Raw genomic sequence first — 20,055 nt, 5'->3', positions numbered from 1 at the left:
GAGGACCAGTGGATGGGGCAAGGGGTGTAGAGGGCAGGGCCTCCACGTGGAGGCCAGTCACAGGGAGCTGCTGCTGCTGCTGTTTAGACTTCCTGACATGAGATAAATTATCTACAATAGGTACAGAAAGAGAAGACAAAACCTATGTGCACCTCTAGTCCCCCACCACCAAACACCATCCCTGTCCGTCTTCCTAGATGTTTGACACAGTCCTCTATCAGGAACGGAGTCGTGAAGATACAGCGACTGCTGTCGGGTGTGCTTTTCCTGACATCAGCCTGGGATGCCATCTCAGCAGGGCGGGAGCCATGGCCCTGGGCAGCTCTCTCCTCCTCTGACACGGGAGGCCTGGGCCTGCTCCCCTGCAGATTTCCCTCTGTGTCTGACTGTTGTAATAAAACCAACCATGAGCGCATCCCCGTGACGAGTCCTGTGTGTTCTCTTAGTGAATTGTGGTTTTGGAGACCCCAAAGCAGCTGCCCCCAAGAGAACCTGTTACCTCCTGTAGCCACAGGGACCAGGTTTCTGAAAATGAAACCCAAAGTCTAATCTGGTGGGTGTCTGCATCATCATGCAAGTTGAATTTGCTGCCTCTGTGGGTCTCTGGGTAAATTTAGGGGATTGTTAGAGAAAGAATGGGCCTCAGCCATTAGGATGGGGATCTGTGGGCAAACTGGGGTGGAGCTGGGGATCTTTAGGTGCAGAATCCCCAAACATGTGGGTGAGCAAGTTTCCCAGCACCCCTGAAGCACCCTGGGGTGGAGAGGAAAAACAAAGGAACCGGCCCCCTGGACAGGTAGTGTCCCATGGGATGGCAGACCTCACGGGCCGGGCCAGGAATCTGCACTGACTCGGAGAGGCAGGGTGGTCTCGGGCACTGTGGGGGTCTGTGCAGAGAGGTGCATTCTCATAGCTCAGGGCCCCTTGGCATTTTAGATGGCATCCCTTGGGCTGGGACACTCTCCTTCCAGACTAGAGACAGGCTCTGCATAAGCCCCAAAGCTCTGGTTTGGAGACAGGTCCAGCTCAGCCCCACACTTTCTGCCTGTGACTTTGCTCAACAGTCATTCTGTGACTCCTGCCAGCTGGACTGCTGGGGCAGCTCTGGGCTCACCCACACTACCCCAGGACAGGAAGCTTCCATGGGTCCAGTGGCAGACACCCGCTCTCTTGTGGGTTTGTTCCAAGTGCCAAGGTTGATTCTCAGTCCTGAATGCTGTAGAAACAGACTGCACAAGGATGCTTTTCTCTCAATTTGATCTTGGATCCAAGTCTCACAAGTTGATCCCGTAACTCTGCTGCCCGCAGGGCTACAAAAGCCCACAGTCCTCTGGCTGGGAATGAGATATTCAGTTTGACAGTTCAGGCAGGTGACGTTTCCTTCCTGGTCCCCAGCCCCTGCATAAAGAGGAGGTTTTGAGCTGGCAGCGACACATCCAGGTTGCACAGCTGGGCTGAGCAGACGGAGGAAAGGTAAAGCCTCTGGGGACCTGGGACTGTATCCGAGGGCAAGGAAGGCAGACTCTTAGGTAATCAGAATCAATGAAGCCAACCAGGTGGGGGCTTCATGGGAGAATGATGGCTCGAAACCACTGAAGTCGGAGTCACTGGGCAGACTCTAGCTTCCCAGGGGTGGCAGAAAGGCTGGCTCTGGTGCACAGTGGTCTCGCCCTCTGGACTCCTGCAGGTGGACCTAAGGAGTCGACTGGCTGCAACTGGGGATGATGGAGGCCTGCTGGATGCTGGGGCTGGCCCTCTGCCTCCCGCTGGGGCCTCTTGCAGGTGAGGGGCCACTCTGGGACAGACCTCTGCCCTCCGGTGCTCTCCCCTCCATACTGTAGTCCACTCAGCAGTGTGGGTCAGGTCTGGGATGCTTGGCTGATGGCCTCCCCTTCCCTTTGCAGGGGCCAAGCCAGTGCAGGAGGGGGCAGGTAAGCTCTTCCTTCATTTACATCAATAACTGTGGGTGGGGGTGGAAGCAGTGGTTGCTGGGGCCAGGGCTTCTTTACCAGACAGACATGATGGGAGGCCTGGCTCAGCTGAGAGGAGGTGGGTCACTGCCAGCAGGCCCTGCCCAGCAGCCTGGGAACACACCTGGCCAATGAAGCCCCGAAATTCCCACCCTCAGGCCTGGGATTGGTCCGGGCCCTCCCTCAAGTTCAAACTCAGTTAGGTATTATCTGGGTGTCTTTGCCCAAACTCTAGGACCAGGAAGCTCTGCTCTCCTCTGAACCCCTCCCAGGACACTGCCCAAGCCCCTACAATCCTACCAGCCAGCTCCTCCCAGTTCAGCACCTCCCAGAGTGAGGGTGGCCTCCCCTCCCCTCCCCCCCCCTCCTCCGTCTCAGGTCCTCATCCCTCCCCTTTCTCTGACTCTTCCTCTGTCCCTAGACCTGGCACCCTTAAGATGCAGGGACACTGGCCCCTGTTCCTAGGATGATCAGGGGCAGCCTGGGCCCTGCTCCAGGCCAGAAGGCCCCGCCACTGCAGGTGCTGCTGGGCTGTCTACCTGCCCCAGAGGGGTCTCCAGGCAGTGGGCAGCCCCTGAGGTGGCCTCCTGTCTCTCAGACCCCTATGCTGAACCTCCGGCCCTGCCCTACTGGCCCTTCTCCACCTCTGACTTCTGGAACTACGTGCAGTACCTGCAGAGCCTGGGTGCCTACCCACAGCTGGAGGACCTGGCCCGCACCTTCTTTGCCCACTTCCCCCTGGGGAGCACCCTGGGCTTCCACGTCCCCTACCAGGAGGACTGACGCCTGCCTGACTGCACTGCCCTTGCCTTGGGGTGACCCATAGCCATGGTGGGGTGGGGGTCTGGTGGCTTCACACCAGTAAACCTCCCACTGAAGAGGCAGCACAGGCCATGGGGTGCCACAGGCCAGGGACACACTCTGACCCACCCCACAGCTGCACACTGCTCTATTGTCTCCCCAGCTAACCTGGCTGGCTCTGATCCCTGGGGACTCTGCTTTAATAAATGTCTGCACACTTTCATCCACGGAGTCGCCACTGTGTCACCCCCTCCTCCAGTTCTCTCCATAACCCTCAGATTGCCGGTGAGGAAACTGAGGCAGGAACAGAGGCTCGGCCTGAATCGTTAAAGCCATTCAGCTGGTCAGAGGAGCTGGTTCCAGCCCCAGCAGGGGACACGGAGTTGGGCAGCAGTCAGCCCAGGGCAGGTGTCCACACTTCACACAGAGCACACTCTTGAGGGCAGCAGGGAATGAGGACACGTGAGCCCATCTGTGAGGGGAGTCAGGGCCCAGGTTCAGGCTCCGAGGCTGAGGAGGGAGGGGTTTGTGGCCCTGGGCAGTCCTGTGGGAGTGGGAGGGTGGACAGGCAGCGCAGGAGTGCCTCAGGTCCAGCCCCAGTGCAGTGAGACCCATCTGTGCAAGGTGTGCAAGCCAAGAGGACCGTGAGGCTCACACCCAGTCAGGGAAGAAAGCCAGCCAGTGGCAGCCCCCTCAGTGCCTCAGGGGACACACTCTAACCTGGCATCTGAGGCTCCTCTGCCCTGAATCCAGTCCCTGTCCACTCAGGCCAGGCTGGCCCCTGTCCAGGCCACAATACCCTCACATCTCTGCTCTGTCCCTTGGCCTCCACAGCCCCTCCCAACCTCCATGTCCACCTACTGCTGAAAGTTAAGGAAAAGATGATTCAAGGACACTAAAGGCGGGTAAGAGACTCCATTCAGGACTACCAAGACAGGGGCAAAGGCCTGTGGGGCCTCCCAATGAGAAAGACTGCGTTCAACTCCAAGGGCAGCAGCAGTGGGGGTGGACAGCAAGGAGCAGGCTGGGTGATGGGCGGAAAGTGACTGAAGGTGGCACAGTGCATCTTGCTAAACAGGACTTGGGGAAGGAGGCCAGGGAGCTCAGATACCCACGGGTGTGAGGGCGGAGGAACCCCATCAGATGTCGGGGTGCTCACATCTGGCTGCGCTGGCTTAGCAGGGCTCTTTGCTAAAATTGGGCTTTACAGACGTGCAGAGCTGGGCCTCAGACGAGGAGGCGGCTGCACTCTGGGCAGCGGACCAAGTCGAGGCCAGGCGCCTCCTGCTCCCTCTCGGCTCTGGTCTCTCCCTCCTTTCCTTCCCTACCCCCTTTTCTCCGTCACAAATTGTGGCAAAACAATACAACATGAAATTTCCACCTTAACCAGATTCAAGTGTCACCAGGCACGTTCCCGGCGCCTCCAACGGGACACCGTGTCTTTAGGTGACCGGCTTATTTCAGTAACACGATGTCCTCGAGGCTGGCCCTCGCTGACCGCGGGGGAACGTGCCTCCTGGGTGGCACTGCGCCCAGGGGACAGGCCCGTTCCGTTTGTGCCTTCGCCCACGGCGCGGCGCTCGCAGGAGTCCGCTTCCCACCGGGGACGCGCTCCGGAGGGGGCTCGGGGCGGCCCTGTGCGGTATTCCGAGGACTCGGGGATGTCCTCCGGTCGCCGCGAGGTCCCGCCTCCGCGGGCAGTCCCAGAACGCGGACGCGGGTGGCGCGCGGCGGCTGTGAACGTCGCCGCGCGTCCCCGAGCCTGGCGTCCGCATCCTTCTCCGGGAAGAGCTGCCGTGCCCGGCCCGCTCCACGTCGGGCTTCGACGTCCAAGAGCGCCCCGCTCCCTCCACCCGTCGGCTGCGACGCAGCCTCCGGCTCCCGGCGCCCTCCCCGGGCACGCAGGTCGGCGAGACCAGCCCAGCTCCCGATGGCGCGGCACGAAGCAAACCCCGCCTGACCGGGGCCCGCGGCGGGCACCACCGAGTCGCGGTCCTCCAGCGTCTAGACCTGCCGGGTGGGAGCGCCGGAAGTAGGCGCGGCGAGCCGGAAGTGGGCAGAGCGCGACGGCCCGAGATGAAGCCGGCGGTGGACGAGATGTTCCCCGAGGGCGCCGGTCCCTACGTGGACCTGGACGAGGTGAGGTGGGAGCGTCGGCGTTCTGGCCTAGCGTAGGGGCGGCTGCCGGAAGGCGGGAGCTGGTTCCCCGCCTGGCGACGCCCGCGCGTCTTGGGGACGAGCCTGGCCGGGGCCCGCGGGGTGGGTACCGGAGGGAGGAGAGAACGCAGGGCCAGATGGTGGAGCGGCACGGAGCGGGCGGGTCCTGCGCATCCCACTCCCGGGGCCCCGAACCCAGCTCCTGTCAGGTTTTAAGGCCCCTGCGGGAGGCCTCAGGCTCCGATTTGCTAGGCGGCTGGTCACTTAGCAGAGTTCGGAGTTGGGTTTGGAGTGGGAGAGTAGGAAAATGGAATTAGAAAGGAAACTTGAAGAAGGTCTGAATAAGGCCGGTGGGATTTACGTGGTGGTGTCTGCGTGGCTTCCTGTAGCGTTGCGTTGGGGAGGCTGGCTGAGAAGGGGGGAGTCTTGGAACCTTGGCAGCAGCCTGAAACGGAGCACGGAGGCGTTTGGCACTTAAGAGTTGAGCACACACCTTCGAGGGTGTAGGGACCAGAGCAGGAACAGGCTCCTGTGGCCAGCCATCCAGACAGCTACCATCAGAGGACCCTGCACTGATCCTTCCCAGGCGACTAAGCAACGGGCAGAATCCTGAGTGCATTCTATTGCCCAGCGGTGGCAGTGACCTGATTTTGCCACCAGGAGGAGCTTCAGCTGTGGGAGGCTCTGAGGGCACACAAGGGCCAGGGCAGGTCAGCTTCCAAGGGAAATGGTTGCATTCTCAAAAGGGAGGGGTCCAGAATAGTTGCCAGACTGGGGTTGCACATGCTTGTGGTCTCTGTGCAGTGTCCAGGAGGGGACTGGAGGCTGAACTTGAGGTCCACAGGTGAGTAGTGGCACACAGGGCAATGGGAATTCTCTTTTTGAAAGAAAGGGAAAAATTAAGGAATGTAGAATTTTAAAAACTGCTCCTTGAATTCCCCCTTCACACACATTCTTTATTTGCAACTAAAATTCTTAACTCCACCCTGAGTACTTGCCTGTCACCCCTCACCCTGTTCCTGTTTCCTGGAGGTATGGGATGCTATGACAACTCAAAGCTGTTTTGGGGAAAGAGCTCACATAACTTGCCTTTCACTCCCCAGGCAGGAGGCAGCACTGGACTCCTGATGGACTTGGCAGCCAATGAGAAAGCAGTCCATGCAGACTTCTTTAATGGTAAGGGTGCTGGGATTCTGCATGCCTGGTTTTATTTAAAAGTTTTTCCTGTAAGTTAATACAGTGGGACGATCTTGTGACCTGAATAATTAGGATCATGGAAGAGTGAAGCCAAGACACTGCTGTTCTCAGAGTACAGTGCAGAAATGATCACACTGGCTGTCGGCCACATCTGGAGAAGCATGAAATTGCTTCCTGTCTCACATGCCAGGGCCTGAGATTGAGTACGTGGCATGAATGTTAGCACATGCTAACGGCCAGTTGTGGCTGCCCTGTCACCCTGGACAGGTTCTCTCGGGTGGCTGTACTCTCCTGATCTTCCCTCCCTTCTTCCTTTCCCATACTTGTCTGCCCTTGGCTGTCTTTGCAAGGAGCAGCCACACTCCGGCTTCAGCCCTTCCCAGTCTTTGAGTCGGGACGAGGACACACTTCATCTTGTTTCAGAACTTTTCATGGTAGCTACCCAGGAAGTTTTACCAAACACACTGAAAGCTGACCTCTCATGAACCTTCAAGTGTGCTAGAGGCCATGTTTCTCTTATTCCTCTGGTTTCTGAAGGCTTTGTCCATACAGGTTATTTGGGCCCTTACCAAGGGTTCAAACAGAGGAAACATAACATACATTTCCTGCTCAGAAGGGTAAGTGAGATTTCTTTCCTTTTTCTGTCCCGCTGTAATCACATGGTTTTTGTCCCTACAAAGAACTTTTGTTACTCGCTAGTAGCAGCTGGGGTGTGATCTTGCCACGTTGGTGTCTGCCTTTACAAATAATCCCTGAGTCCATGCTAGTTTGGCTCACTGTCCAGGAGGAGGAACCTTGCTGCTAAATAAGGTGCAGTCTTTCCAGGGGACCTGGCTGCCACCCACTGATATCAGACATCCCATAACCTTGGAGCTGAGCTTTGAGAGCCTCAATAGCCTTTCTCTAAATTCTGTCCAAGGGAACACAAGGTGCGGAAGGGTGGACGCCTTCCAGAGCTTCCTGGGATTCTCACCAGGCAAGGCCGTCTCATTCCTAGTGCTGGCACCATTAATTCACAGTTCAGTGATCTTCAAAAGTCCCTTTTGTCCTTTGCTAGCCTCTTAAATTAGAGATGATTGACTGTGTTCAATGGTCAGTGTTGAGATTTCCAAAGATAGCCCTTGGATTCCAGTGAGAAGGATTTCCAAAGACAGTGGATTCCTGTGCACCTGCTTCTGGGCTCAGGAGCATGTCAGAGTCCTCCTGCAGGCGCTGCCTGTCTTGGGTGGTGGCTGTTGTTGTCCACGAGGAGCCTCTGGCTTCAGTTGAGGTTTCTCCCACAACCCTTTGGCTCGTCAGCTGGGTGGACTTTGGGATCCATTGTCTGCTGGGCAGTGGGTCCTCACGATGAGTGTGACTTGCTCTCTTCCCTGGCTTGTTTCATAGTGCAGTAGAGGAGTTAGACGAGGTGGCAGGCACGGCAGAACTGCACCCTGAGGGCTGGGTGGGATTGCCCTGGAAGGTGTCTCCTTGTGAAGATGTGGAGCAGAGGGATGCTCTGGGGAGAGGGAAGGAAGTGTCTAGAGCAATAGCACCACACAGAAAGGTCAGTGGGCAGCGAGTACTCCCTCTGTGGCCAGAGGAGCTGCCCTTCCCCAAAAAGGCCAGTGCGGGGCCTGCCCCAGCGCTCTGTCTGACCACGTCCTCAGGCCAGGGCCCACAGGAGGGGGCTTAGTTCTTTCTTTTCCCATGGTGAAGGGGATGTTGGCATGAGGTCCAGAACTTGGAAGGTGCACAGAGGAAAGCAGAAGGACAAATTGGCCCTGGCTGTGGTCACCCGGCCAGTGCCTTGTGTGTTTATCCAGCTGCTTCTGGCAGGAATGGGTCTTCGTTGTGTCTTGAACTCACCTCTTCCAGGCCCCCTAAGGCCATTCTCAGTGGCGCAGTCCTTCTGCCACCTTTCTGCAGCCCCTCCGCATGTCACCCTTAGCACAGGTGTCAGTGCAGCTGTGAGGTGGCTGTCAGTGTGCAACACCTGTGTCTTCCTGCGTAAGAGCAGGTTAAAAGCATGTAGAAACCACACTGTCCCCTTGAATTGTGAGCCCTGTTAGCTAAAGCTGAGCATCTGTCGTGGGGAAAGGCCTCTGCCACATCATTTGCTGTCTGTGTCTTCAACTACCTGTAATTAACTTTGAAGTGGGTTTCTGGGATGCTTTCCCTATGTGCCCATTAATGTGGGGTTCTGTTTACATAGATTTTGAAGATCTCTTTGATGACGATGATGTCCAGTGAGTCCGGTCCAGCTGCACACATGGCCATGCACAGCACACCAATCTGCACAGAGGGCGGTGTCAGATGGTTTAGAGACCTCGTGGAGATCACTAGAAGTCAGGACCTGGCCAACCGAGGGTGGGGGACTGTCTTAACCCCCTGGACACTTCATCATCTCCTGTGGAATGGCCTTTGTCCTCACACTTATTAAAAATACACCATCACACGCAGGGCAGTTGTGATTCTTGCATGTCTGGGTGGATGTTGCCGTCTGAGTGTGTGGATTGGGTGCGTGCACTGTGTATCAGCATGCAAGGAGGATCAGACGCTATGTGCTGCTTTTTGGTGGCTGGTGTGCCTCTGGTGTGGTGCCTGCTGGTCACCTGTAGGTGTCCTGCTGCAGCACTCCTGACCCTGCATTTCCTTGAGTGGGCAGAGCCTTACTGCTGCCACCCCCGTTGGTCTGGTCTCTTCCTCCAGCTTCCTCATCCAAGTGGCTTCTGTCACAGACCTGAGGCTTATGACCCAGGGCTCTGTCCCATGGGGACCACATGGGGAAGGCCCAGCCAGTCAGCAGCAGCCAAGCTTGAGCTGTGCAGGGTGGTGGCTCCCAGCCACTCTGATGGAAGGACCTTTTCCTGCAGGGCAGGGAGCAGTGGGTGACCCACACACTGCCAGCGATGATTTAGTTGAAGAATATTTTCTACTAAAGTTAAATGTTCTGAAGGTTCTTGTTACAGTTCTGATAGAAGTGAGAACCTCAATGAAACAGCCTTCTCTAGTGACTCCATGCCAGCCATGAGGGTTATACAGCTGGGCTCTGGAGCCTTGGGCCTGGGGAGGTAATTGGGTGGTCCAGGCAGGGTCACCAGCAAGGCCTTCTGGAGGAAGCACCTCCTTGCCCTGTCCTCAGGCTTCTGCCTCTTCAGAGTCAGGTGGAAATGCCCATCTTCTCCACTGGGGACCAGAGACAAATCTCTGAGCTCTTGGTGCCAGTGGTACTTCAGAACAAGCAGGTTTTAGAAAAAAGACATTATTGATGGTAGAACTCTTCCTGCCTTGACACTGCTTAGAGTCAAGGTGAGAAAGTACTGTGAAAAATGTGCTTAGATAAAAGTCCCTTTGTTTCTCCTGAGGCCAAAGCTGGGCACTCAGGAGCTGGACTGGTCCTTTGCTCAGGATTCAGGTCTCAGCCTAGAGTGAAGGGGACTGAGCCCTCTGTGTGCTTCTGCCACACCCTTCTCAGGAGACAGGCTCAGGCACTGTGAGACCAGAATGCTGTGTATCTTTTCAGGATCTAGTTCTGTGTCTGCACTTGCAGGCCTCCAGCAGCTCCGAGCTTTCCTAGGTGCCCGGTGGATTCTGTGAATCATGGTTACCCTCCCTGGTGAGTCACAAAGTGCTGCTCATAATTATGATTTTAGTGGCTGCTGGGTAATTTCTGAGGGGTGTGAGTGCTTCAGATGGCTGTCACCCTGAGTGTTCAAGAGCAGTCACTTGACTTGTATATAGGTATCTGTGTTTAAGAAATAGCTTGATTTCTTTGTCCCCAGCATCAGGGGGAGCCTCTAGCACAGAAGGTGCTCAGCAAGTATCTGTTGAGTAGATAGAAATAACAGTATATCAATATGCAAGAGGCTTGGAAAATGACCAAGTCCTAGGTCTTTCTGGAGAGAAGAAAATGCCAACCTAGAGAAGTGCTGAGCGTCAGCCCCATGCTGTGCCCCTCCAGACCCAGAGCACCAGCAACACAAAGAGTGCAGCCAGTCCGTGCGTAGCAAGGGCCATGGGGCCCGAGTTTCCATTTGTCCTCAAGCCACACTTGGCTTGAGAGTTCTGCTTGAGCCCCTAACTCAGATCCCAGGGGTGTGATGGTCAGCCTTACCTGAGCAGAAAAGGTCCAGCCAAGTAAGACTGCCCCAGACACCTGACCTGCCTGGGGACACCCACAGGGGGACAAGGCACTTCATGCAACCCACCTGCTGTGCTGCCTGGTCAGGGAGCAGCACAGTAGCTGAGGGTTCCTGGAGCTTGATGCCTGCGGCACAGCCCAGCTGTCCGAGGTGGTCTGATGCGTCTGCCTCGGGCTGTGAAGTGAGGGCAGCAGTGACGTGTTCCCTGTGGGGTGGGCAAGGGGGCTCTGAGTTAATGTGGGCGAAACGGCTTCCGTGGAGTCAGAGTCCCGCGGATGTGCGCTGCTGCTGTGTGCACATTTGGGCACTGCAGGGACTCTGGCCTTCCGCTCGGCTTTCCACTCTGATTTCTCAACCTTGTCGAAAAACCTCTCTGCTCGCCCAGGTCACTCAGAATTCTGGAGGACAAAGGTGGCAGACCCCCTGCCCTTATCAAGAGCTGCCCTCTCCGAAGAGGCCATGAGGGAAATGAGGGGTGGATTTGGAAGGAGTTCCTGAAACAAGGTCACGTGCCTAGAGCCAAAGCGTTGGTGTTTGTCAGATGTTGAGATGCTTGCAAAGGCATGAACGAAGCAATACGGTAAAAAATAATGGGCACAGAGTACTTAAAAAAGTTCATGGAGGAGCCAAGCCAAATGGCCAGTAAGTGTTTGAAGGCGCTCAGAATGACATGCGCCAGGCCAGTGAGGGATGTACACCACCCACCTTGGTGGGACAGGGGTGGCGGGAGGTGTAACAGTCACATGTGCCCCTGCCACCACCCAGCCGATCGAGGTGCAATTGCTGCTGGTAATAGTCATAGGAGATCTCAGTGCCCCCAGTGGCAGTGGTCAGGTAATCCATATGGAAAATCAGCCAGGATCCCTGGCCCTAGGGACATGCAAGCTACGTGAACCCAGCAGCCGTGCACAGTAGTTCACCAACAGCAGCCACTTCCACACTTGGGACAACATGTACCCCTAGTCTTTTCTAAAGAGAGAGCGTAAGGGTGGTAAACAGGGAAGGGCCATGTGCCTGCTGACCTCTCAATACCACCCAACAAGCGTGGAAAAAACCAAGTGAGTAGCTGAGGGATTGATGCCGTGGCCACCGTGGGCTCCCACAGCCAGCCAGTGAGCTGAGGTGTCCACCTGGTCCTTGGGTGGGAAGCAGGGTAGAGAGTTGTGTTGCTTGGCGTATTCATCTGTGGGTTTGTGCACACAGGACACATTGTGTGCAGAGATGTGTGCTCTTAGGTGAGTGTACGTGGGGCATACGCGTACACAAAGCCCTGCAGGTCTCCACCTTTGCAGCCCCCCAGAACCTCCAGCTGTGATCACAGACTTGTGTGTTCAGCTCCGTGTGTATGTGAACGTGTTTCAGGAAGGATTGTGCTTAAGGCCCGTGGAAAGAGCTGTGAAAACCCAGGACACACCGTGGGTGGGTAGGGGCTGGGGAGCAGGTGGCCCCCATCTCACCTGGAAGGAAGCACTTGGGAGAGTGAAGAGGAGCCTCAGGAGAGGGTGTGCTGTTGAGAGGGAGGATGGGGTGGGTGGGTGGCTGGCCACCTGGGATGGGCTGTGCTCCTGAGCAGCAGTTGTCCATCCCAGACATGCAGTCAGCCCCAAGCTGCGATCTTGTACCGTTTTCTTTGCTTCCTTGTTTGCAGCTAAAGCAAAGAAGGCAGGTATGGCCTTCAAGGTCAAGGGCCATTAATTAGCATGTGCTTTGAAGGGGGACTGGCCTCCAGAGCTGTGGGTGGCCTCTGTTCCTGGACCTGGGAAGGGAGTTTGCTGGGGGCAGCCTGTGGCAGACTGTGCTGCAGGTGGGCCTCCTTTCAGCTGGAACCTCCCTGCATCTGAGAGTCTCTGCTCAACTGGGAGTCTGCCAGCCCCTGCCCCCTGGATTCGAGTGTCAGGATGTGGAAGTGGTCGTGGTCTGCAGATTGAGGCCGCCTCGGGCAAGGTGGCTTTGGGGTGGCGCTTTCTCCCCTTGTCCCCTGGTGGTGGCTTGTTTTTTCTTTTTTGTTTTTGGCTGCTTCAACTTCAAAATATATTTTGCTGAACTTAATTTATACTGTCACTTGGAAGGCTCACCTCTGTCCCCAACTGTGCCCAGTGCAGTTACGTAAACGTTGGAAGAACCTGTTAGAACTCTTGCTGAGGCAGAAAACCAGCAAACCTGGAATGAAAATAGCATTTGGAGCAGTTTTGGTTTTTATTTATTTAACATCTTGCCAAGGATCATAAATCCTAAAAGGTGCCATTCACTGAAGCCCATGTGAGCCCCACATCTGCATTCTGTCATGTCATCCTCAGGACATTGCCCAGTGGGTATGTGCTCACTTTGCACATGAGCAGGCAGTGGTGAGACGGCTCCCCAAGGCCGGCCCTGGAGAAGGGCAGTGTCCAAAGAAAACAGGAGACACTTCAAGGCCCAGGCTCAGGCCCAGGCAGTCCCTTCTTGAGTAAGGACTCCAGTAGCTCAGACAAGAGCACGGATTGACAGATGGGATCATATCAAGTTAGAAGCTTCTGCACAGCAAAGGAAACAGTGGAGAGACAGCCGGAAGAACGGGGACAGCCACTCTTGTGACAGCAGCGCTTCCGCACCTCTTCATTGCTGTGACCCAAATACCCCAAGAAGAACAGCAGAGGAAGAGTTCATTTTGGTTCATGGTTTCAGAGTTTCAATCTGTGGTCAGTTGGCTTCGTGGTTCTGGGCCCAGGTGGGGCGGAACATCGTGGTGGAGGGCATGGAGGGGAAGTAGCTCAGGACATGGCACCGTGAAGCAGAGAGAGCTCAGCTCCAACCTGACCTGCCTATAGTTACCGCCCAGTCAGTCCTTTAGTGCCTCCATAACCCAGTCACTTAATATCTGAACATCCTTGCAGGTGAGCACTTGGGGGACACCGAATACAGAAACCATGGCAGAGAATTAGTGTCTGTAATGTAAAAAGAAAGAAAGAAAGAATGCCAACTTAATACCAAAAAGAAAGAAAGAAAAACCCCAGTCAAAATCAGGCAAGTGAACTGAGCAGACACCTCTCAAACGAAGTACAATGGGCAGTAATTTCATACAGATTCATTCAACATCTTTAGCTCTTGGGACTATGCAAATTAGAACCACACTGAGGTTCTGTTCCCCCTCAGTCACCTTGACTGTCTTCAAGGGCACAAACAACAGTGCCTGCTGGCAAGGACACAGGGGAGAGGACCCCTTAGGTACTGCAGTGGGAATGCAAATACAGCCACCGAGGCCGTCAGAGTGCAGGCTCCTCAGAAAGGGCGCAGTAGCATTACCACGTGTGACGCAGTTGACCCTGCCTCCCCATTACACCTGCAGAAGCTAAGGCCAGCATGTCACAAAGGTAAATGCACACCCGTGTCTTCTAAGGCACAATTTACAGTATCCTAAGTATCTGTCAACTGATGAAAGGGTAAAGAAAATGCATGTGTATATACACAATGGAGTATTCTTCAGTCACAAAAAGAATTAAGTCGTCATTTTCAGGAAAACAGCTAGAGCTGGAGGTCACCATGTTGGGTGGAATGTGGCAGGTGTACATTTAGCTTTTTAATAGACTGCCAAGCTGTTTCCCAGAGGTCTCCACATTCTCTCCAGCAGTCTGTGACAGCCCCAGTTGCCGCCTTCTGTCTCAGCCATGCTGGTGAGCGTGCTAAGGAGCCATCGTGGTTTTGAGGTATATTTCCTAGTTGCTAGTGTTGAGCGTATTGCCATGTGATGGTTTGCCATCTGTATGTCTTCTTTGATGAAGTAAAAATTAACCACTTTTTACTCATTTGTGTTTGGTTGGTTGTTTTCTTACTTAAAATTATGTTTGTGTATAATCTAATGTAATCCTTTATCACATATATAATCTGCAAATATTTTCTTCCAGTCTGTGACTAGCGTGGTAGGTAGGCAGCTTCCACGGTGGCCCCAGAGACCGCTGCCTCCTGGTATTCACATTGTGTTTAACACCCTCCTGGAGGTGGCCTGGACTGGGTGCTCTCTTCTCGTGAGCAGCATAGATGAAGCGCTGTTGTGCTGCGTGCGATCAGTTTGTTGAGTAAAGACTGGGGCTCGGGGCTGGGGATGTGGCTCAAGCGGTAGCACGCTCACCTGGCATGCGCGGGGCGCTGGGTTCGATCCTCGGCACAACATAAAAAATAAAGATGTTGTGTCCACGAAAATTAAAAAATATTTAAAAAAACCTCTCTCTCTCTCTCTTAAAAAAAAAAAAAAGAGTTATCCATACCTGTCTGACCATCCCCCATCGTTACGATGGTCACGGGGATCTGACAGCTTCCCTAGTCTCGCAGGTCTATAGATCAAGAAAGACTATACTTGTAAATTGTACCTAAGGAACCAAATCCGAGGAGCCTCAGGCACACCTGGATCTAATATATATATATGATTCTAGACTTTTGAGCTGATGTGGAAATAGATAGCTAATATAATTATTTTAGTGGTTTTTCTTTCCATATAAATTTCAGAATTAGGTCATCAATGTCTCTTGGATTTTGATGGGGATTGCAATGAATCTAGAGACCAAATTGGAACAAATGAGTATCTTAGCAATGTAGAATATTTCAGTTCACAAACACTTTAGCTCCCTTCATTTAGGCTTTTTAATTTTTCATTGATATTCTATACTTTTTTGTTAATGTACTTTAGCATTTTGTTAAGTTTATTCTAACATATTTTGTTTACTTGGCATATTGCATATGACAGGGAAGTCCAAACTGCAGTCACCCCTTGCTGGTGTGGAGGTGGAATTGGCTGTGTGTGCTGACTTTGTATCCTGAGATTGAGGTTGATTTATTTTTCTAAGGGATTTTTTTTTTTTTTTGGTAGATTCTTAGAGCTTTTCCAAGGCCATCTCACCTGGCATGGCCTGCTGAAGCTGTGTGTCTCAATGACACAACAGTTTCCAGTTTACTTGGCATATTTGCAATAGAAATAATTCCTTGTACCATCAAAGACACACAGGAGATTGTTCCTAACAGTGTGCTCATGATGTCCCCAAGTTAGAATAGCTCTACTGTCCACCAGCCACAGAAGGGATGTATGATTTGAGCAATCGAATACTGAACAGCAGTGGAAAAGAGGGAACTGCCGTCGCAGGCGGCAGCGAGGACAGCCGTCCTGGGCAGCAGCGAGGACGGCCCAGGGCATCTGTTGCATCAGGTAAGTCTACGAAGAATACATCTCACATGAACTGATTTTTGGGATTCTCTAAGCAGACAAAAGTCATTTTTGTTCTTAGAGATCATCAGAATAATGATTGCCCTAGCAGCAGGGTGTTCATTGATAAAGGGCACAAAAGAGCTCTCTTTGGCTCAGCGTTTCCTGTCCTGGTGAGGGCAGCAGGGCCTGGGCATCCTGTGAAGGACACGGAGTGCACACCTAGTGTATGTGTGCTGTGGAGGGGAGCTCGATGGGTGGGGGGATGTCATGGAGAGTGACCTTGGAGGTCACCAAGGGAGGGAAAGCAGACTGCAGGATGTGAGGGGCAAGACCAGCCCCTGAGGGGTGCCAGTAGTTAGCCAGCACAGAGAAGAGTGCCCAGCAAAGATGTCTGGTCATGCAGGAATGACCAGAGTGTTTAGAAAGCACAAAGCTTGATGAATGTCCCAAACAGACACCAGTGGAAGACAGCCACCAAAGAGCAATTGACAGATGGTACCCGGGTCCACTCAGAGGTCTTCCTTGACAAGGAATGGGACATGCCCATTAGGTCTGGACAGTGAGCAGTGGCAGATGCAGAGAGCAGGTTGCAGAGGGGTGAAGAGTAGCACGAGCAGAGGTGTGAAGTCTAGAGTATTGTAAGAAATGCTCCTGGGAGTGAGTGCGAGGTGAGCAGCCCACAGACCTGCCTGAGCTAGAGGGAAGGGTGAGGATGATGAGCAGGTCTTCGGGGTGGGGGAGCGGGGAGAGGAGAGGAGGAGGAGGAGAAAGTGCAGCTGCTGGGGGTTCAGCTCAGGTCAGCCCGTGTTCAGTAGCCACGAGGGGCTGTGCACTAGACTAGAGAGAACTGAGATGTGGTCTCTGACTTGAGGTCGGCATGCACCAATGTGCATTCTCTTGTGCCCATGCACACACGCAGCTGCCTTCACTGTGAGAAGGGAAGTGATTTGGCAAGCGTGGCCACAGTTGAAGCACATGAGAAGAGGGCATTGAGGACTGTCCTGGAACTGACCCTGGGACTGTGCTGGAGAAGGGCAGAGGGTAAAATGATATGGTGCACCCCGTAGGCTATGAAGGGGGCTCTGGGACGACTGCAGGGTCGTGACAAGGGGAGCACTGGCCTATGTGGCAAGAGAAGGTCCAGGATGTCCCTGAGAGCACCAGAGTGGCAAACTGCTCTGGGTTGGGTCTCAGCAGCCCCTCAAGCCTAAGGCAGAGGCTTAAAAGCCCTCTGCCAGGGTCTGATGAGCACCTGGTGGAAGGCCAAGGTGGGCAGAGGGACCGAGAAGCAGACCAGCCAGATGCCAGGGCCTCTAACTAAGTCCATTCACACCCAGACCCATGTGCTGCAGCATGGCACTGCTCCAGCTGGGCAGGGCATGCCCTCCCACTGTGCATTTAAAACTGTTCCAGAGAAGTGTGAGGTGGCTCCTATCCTCACCTTAAGGTTGGAAAGGCCTTGGCTGGTTTGGCTGTGCCACGTCATCAGGAGCTTTGTCATGTGGGATGCCGTCAGCCAGAGACACGCTGGGTCTCTCCTTGGTCCCCGCTACATCTTTCAAGAGTATCTACACTTTATTTCCTAATAGTTTACACACCATAGATATTAAAGAGTTTTTTATTATAACATTTTACCTTTAAGATTCCATGATGTATTTTGAAATAGCCCAATAGAACAGAATACAGTCTCTAGAAGCAAGCATGCCCACAGGGGCACCTGGTTAATGACTTGGTGACCAAGCACAACTCCAGAGAAAAGGTGCTTTAAAAAGTGTTTCTTAGGTCAGTGAATGGGACATAACCTTCCTGTGCTCATACGTGAACACATGACCAGTGTAACTCCACAAAATCCTGTTCAGCCATAAGAATGGGCTCAGGACTGTAATGGGTCACTCCCCATGTATGTGTCATATCTCAGTACACCCTGCTGTCATGCACATCTAAAAACAAGTTACAAAAAGAAAACCTGCACCCAGGGCCTGAGCACTGGCCACGGGGCCCAAGATGGAAGGCTGGCTGCCATGCAGCTTCCTGGACTTGTGATAATGTGTGGTCCTGGGAAGCAGCAGGGCCATCAGGTCCCTGCAGTTTGGGTAAGAAGGAGGGGCTTGCGTAGCAATCCAGGACCAAGGTGACTTCGTCCTGCAGAACACAGGGTTACCTGGAGGCAGTATCAAGGACATTGGGCGCATCCCCGCACTTGAGCCCCACACCTGGGCGGCTTTTGTCTGTGCCGGGAAGTGGCCTCAGGAATCAGCCAACACAGGGCTCCTGGCAGGGTCGACTCAAGGTGGCCATGGTCAGGCCAGTGGGAACCTGTGAGTAACCATGTGCAACACACAGTTTACCCCTGAAGCACAAAAGCCATCACCAATTTTGTGTGCATGTGGACACCGAATGAAAGACTCAGCAAAGAGATCTAAAAATAACAAGATATCAGAGAAGAGTATCTTTGGGGACGTAGCATAGGCAAGTATTAAATGCCACAGAACCATGAAGGAAGTGACCAACACAGTTACCTGGTAATAAGTTTAGAGAATGATGTTGACTAACTTAAAAAAAGAAAAACAACTATGTGGATGTGAATACTACCAAGTGGGAGAAGTATTTTCAAATCAAATAACCAACAAGGGGTTCATAAGGATGGGAGAGGTGAAGAATTTCTACAATCAATATGAAAAAGAAAACAGTGGAAAAATGGGCAAAACAGATATACTTCCCCCCAAAGAATATCCAGATGTCTGTTCTGTGCAAAGGTGGGTGAGCTCATGAGCCACTCAAGAAATGACAATGAAAATGGCAGGGACGTGTGATCACTAACCCCCGAATGGGGAAGCTTGTGAAACAGAACACACCTGCTCCTGAAGCGCACACCTGCTCCTGATGATACACAGCAATGGAAATCGTGTTTGCTTTGGTCAATGTGAGCAGAAATTGGCATCATGTTTGGAAAACTATTTGGGTGAACAATTTCATGTTTAAGAATGCCCGCAGGATTTCATTTCATTCACAGGAAAAGATGTTTAAAAGAACAGAATTATTTTAAGGGCCAGTAATTAGTAACAACCAAAATGTCCATGGTCAGTAGGAGGATGAGTGAATGACCATGTCAGTACTGTATGCAGGTGGTCCCTGACTTACAGTGGTTTGACTTAACGGTTCCTGATTCTCTGATGCTGTGAGTTACCCTTTCACTGCTCTGCTTTCCCTTCCTGGACATGTTGAAGGATTTAGGTGACACTCAACACTGGTATCAGAGAGGCTCCTGTGAGATGATTTTTCCCATCCCAAAACTGATGTGAGCCTTCTGAGCATGCTTAGGTAGGCCAGGCCGAACTGTGACCTGTAGGTGACAAGTATTGGATGCAGTGCAGCCTATGATGTTTCCAACCTACCTTGGGCTTACGGGGTGTAATCCCATTGCAACTGAGGAACATCTGTAATGGAATCATGTACGGTGGACAGCCAAGGGCTCCGTTACAGGCAGCTGGACATGGGCGAGCAGTAGTGGTCAAACAGAAGACAAATCGTGCATACCTCTCCATGGAAAGTTCTGTGAAGACAAAGTACTTTTGTCTTCACAGAACTTTCCATGGAGAGGAGCTTGTGCCACCCAGATCCTGAAAATGTGGTTAGTCAGGGTAAGGCTAACCCGGAGGGCGAGGACAGGCAGGTGGAGTGAGCCGTACCTTCTCTTGACCTGCAAATGTTGAACTTGCTGAGTTGTAGGTGAAACTTGTGTATTTTCCCTTGGAATTAGTGTTTTTATTGTGCATGTACAGACATATGTGCATATACCAGAAGGGATAAGTCCTGCTCTGCATCCATGTGCACACACACTGTGTGTATATGATGTATACAGTTATGGTCACACACACACAGTGCAGCTTTTTACTTTCTCCCAGGTCCATCCTGAGGCTAGGAAGGGGCTACCAGGTCCCAGGAGCCTGGGCAAGCTCTGCCCCAAGAGAAGCCACCCCGATGCCCAGACCCCCTGCAGCTCCTTCGCACACGGGCTCTCGTTGTCAGACTGGGCCACTCACAGCCAACCCTGCTCCACCTGATGCCAGACTCGCTCTGCGGGATGGCTTGGTTGTTGATCTGTAAACAGTTATTATTTTTAGTAGCTCCTTGGCACTGGTGTGGAAGATGGGCTGAGGGAGCGGGCAGGCAGACCCTTCACTCGCATCACGGGAGGCCACCGGCCAGCCAGGCTCTGCGTCTGGGTGAAAGCTGGGTTAGTGAGACACACATTGTTGTCTGACGACTTTAATCAGGGTGCACCATATCTATCCTCTGACCAACTAAAGCCTGGGAAATGGCTCAGAGATGCAAAGGAGGAGGCAGAAGGCAAGGCCCTGCTGGGTGCCCACCCAGGCTTCTTGTGGTCAGGCTGTCAGTCCTCCCCAGAGTTCTGCATGGTGCCCACCCAGTCTTCTTGGGGTCAGAGTTCTGCATGTAGACCAGCCTTCTCCACCCGTGCATCTCACACGTAATAAACATCTGGTCCATGAAATGCTCAAAGGACCTTGGTGAACATGTGCCCCAACACCTTCAAGTGCATTTTGAAGTAGAGAGCAGTTGGAAGATCAGATATCTCCATAGAGCCCTTCAGTCCAGCTCCATGGACACT

At 53.3% G+C, this 20,055-nt stretch overlaps 2 protein-coding genes across 2 annotated transcripts; both read left to right on the top strand.

Moving 5' to 3' along the window:
• Positions 1-1,685: 1,685 nt before the first annotated feature.
• On the top strand, positions 1,686-2,981 carry LOC124101190 (otospiralin-like). The gene is made up of 3 exons (XM_046457017.2): positions 1,686-1,782; positions 1,905-1,931; positions 2,569-2,981. The coding sequence occupies exons 1-3, from the start codon at positions 1,722-1,724 to the stop codon at positions 2,751-2,753; spliced, it is 273 nt and encodes a 90-aa protein (XP_046312973.1). The 5' UTR covers positions 1,686-1,721; the 3' UTR covers positions 2,754-2,981.
• Positions 2,982-4,708: 1,727 nt separating this feature from the next.
• Positions 4,709-8,566, top strand: LOC124101191 (COP9 signalosome complex subunit 9). Its single transcript, XM_046457019.2, has 3 exons — positions 4,709-4,910; positions 6,032-6,104; positions 8,320-8,566. Exons 1-3 carry the CDS (start codon positions 4,848-4,850, stop codon positions 8,355-8,357), a joined length of 174 nt encoding a protein of 57 aa, XP_046312975.1. The 5' UTR covers positions 4,709-4,847; the 3' UTR covers positions 8,358-8,566.
• Positions 8,567-20,055: the final 11,489 nt, after the last annotated feature.

This window comes from Marmota monax, unplaced genomic scaffold (assembly GCF_021218885.2).
Source record: "Marmota monax isolate L192 unplaced genomic scaffold, Marmota_monax_Labrador192_F-V1.1 WCK01_AAM20220418_F8-fsc01365, whole genome shotgun sequence".
Classification (NCBI taxonomy): Eukaryota; Metazoa; Chordata; class Mammalia; order Rodentia; family Sciuridae; genus Marmota; species Marmota monax.
This window is presented reverse-complemented; position numbering and strand designations above follow the sequence as displayed.

Bases quoted from the DNA above. Each gene is read 5' to 3' on its own strand.
- LOC124101191 (XM_046457019.2), top strand. From the start codon at position 4,848: ATGAAGCCGGCGGTGGACGAGATGTTCCCCGAGGGCGCCGGTCCCTAC. The intron at 4,911-6,031 runs GTGAGGTGGGAG...TTCACTCCCCAG, and splicing joins CCTACGTGGACCTGGACGAG to GCAGGAGGCAGCACTGGACT. The intron at 6,105-8,319 runs GTAAGGGTGCTG...CTGTTTACATAG, and splicing joins CCATGCAGACTTCTTTAATG to ATTTTGAAGATCTCTTTGAT.
- LOC124101190 (XM_046457017.2), top strand. From the start codon at position 1,722: ATGATGGAGGCCTGCTGGATGCTGGGGCTGGCCCTCTGCCTCCCGCTG. The intron at 1,783-1,904 runs GTGAGGGGCCAC...TTCCCTTTGCAG, and splicing joins CCCGCTGGGGCCTCTTGCAG to GGGCCAAGCCAGTGCAGGAG. The intron at 1,932-2,568 runs GTAAGCTCTTCC...CCTGTCTCTCAG, and splicing joins GCCAGTGCAGGAGGGGGCAG to ACCCCTATGCTGAACCTCCG.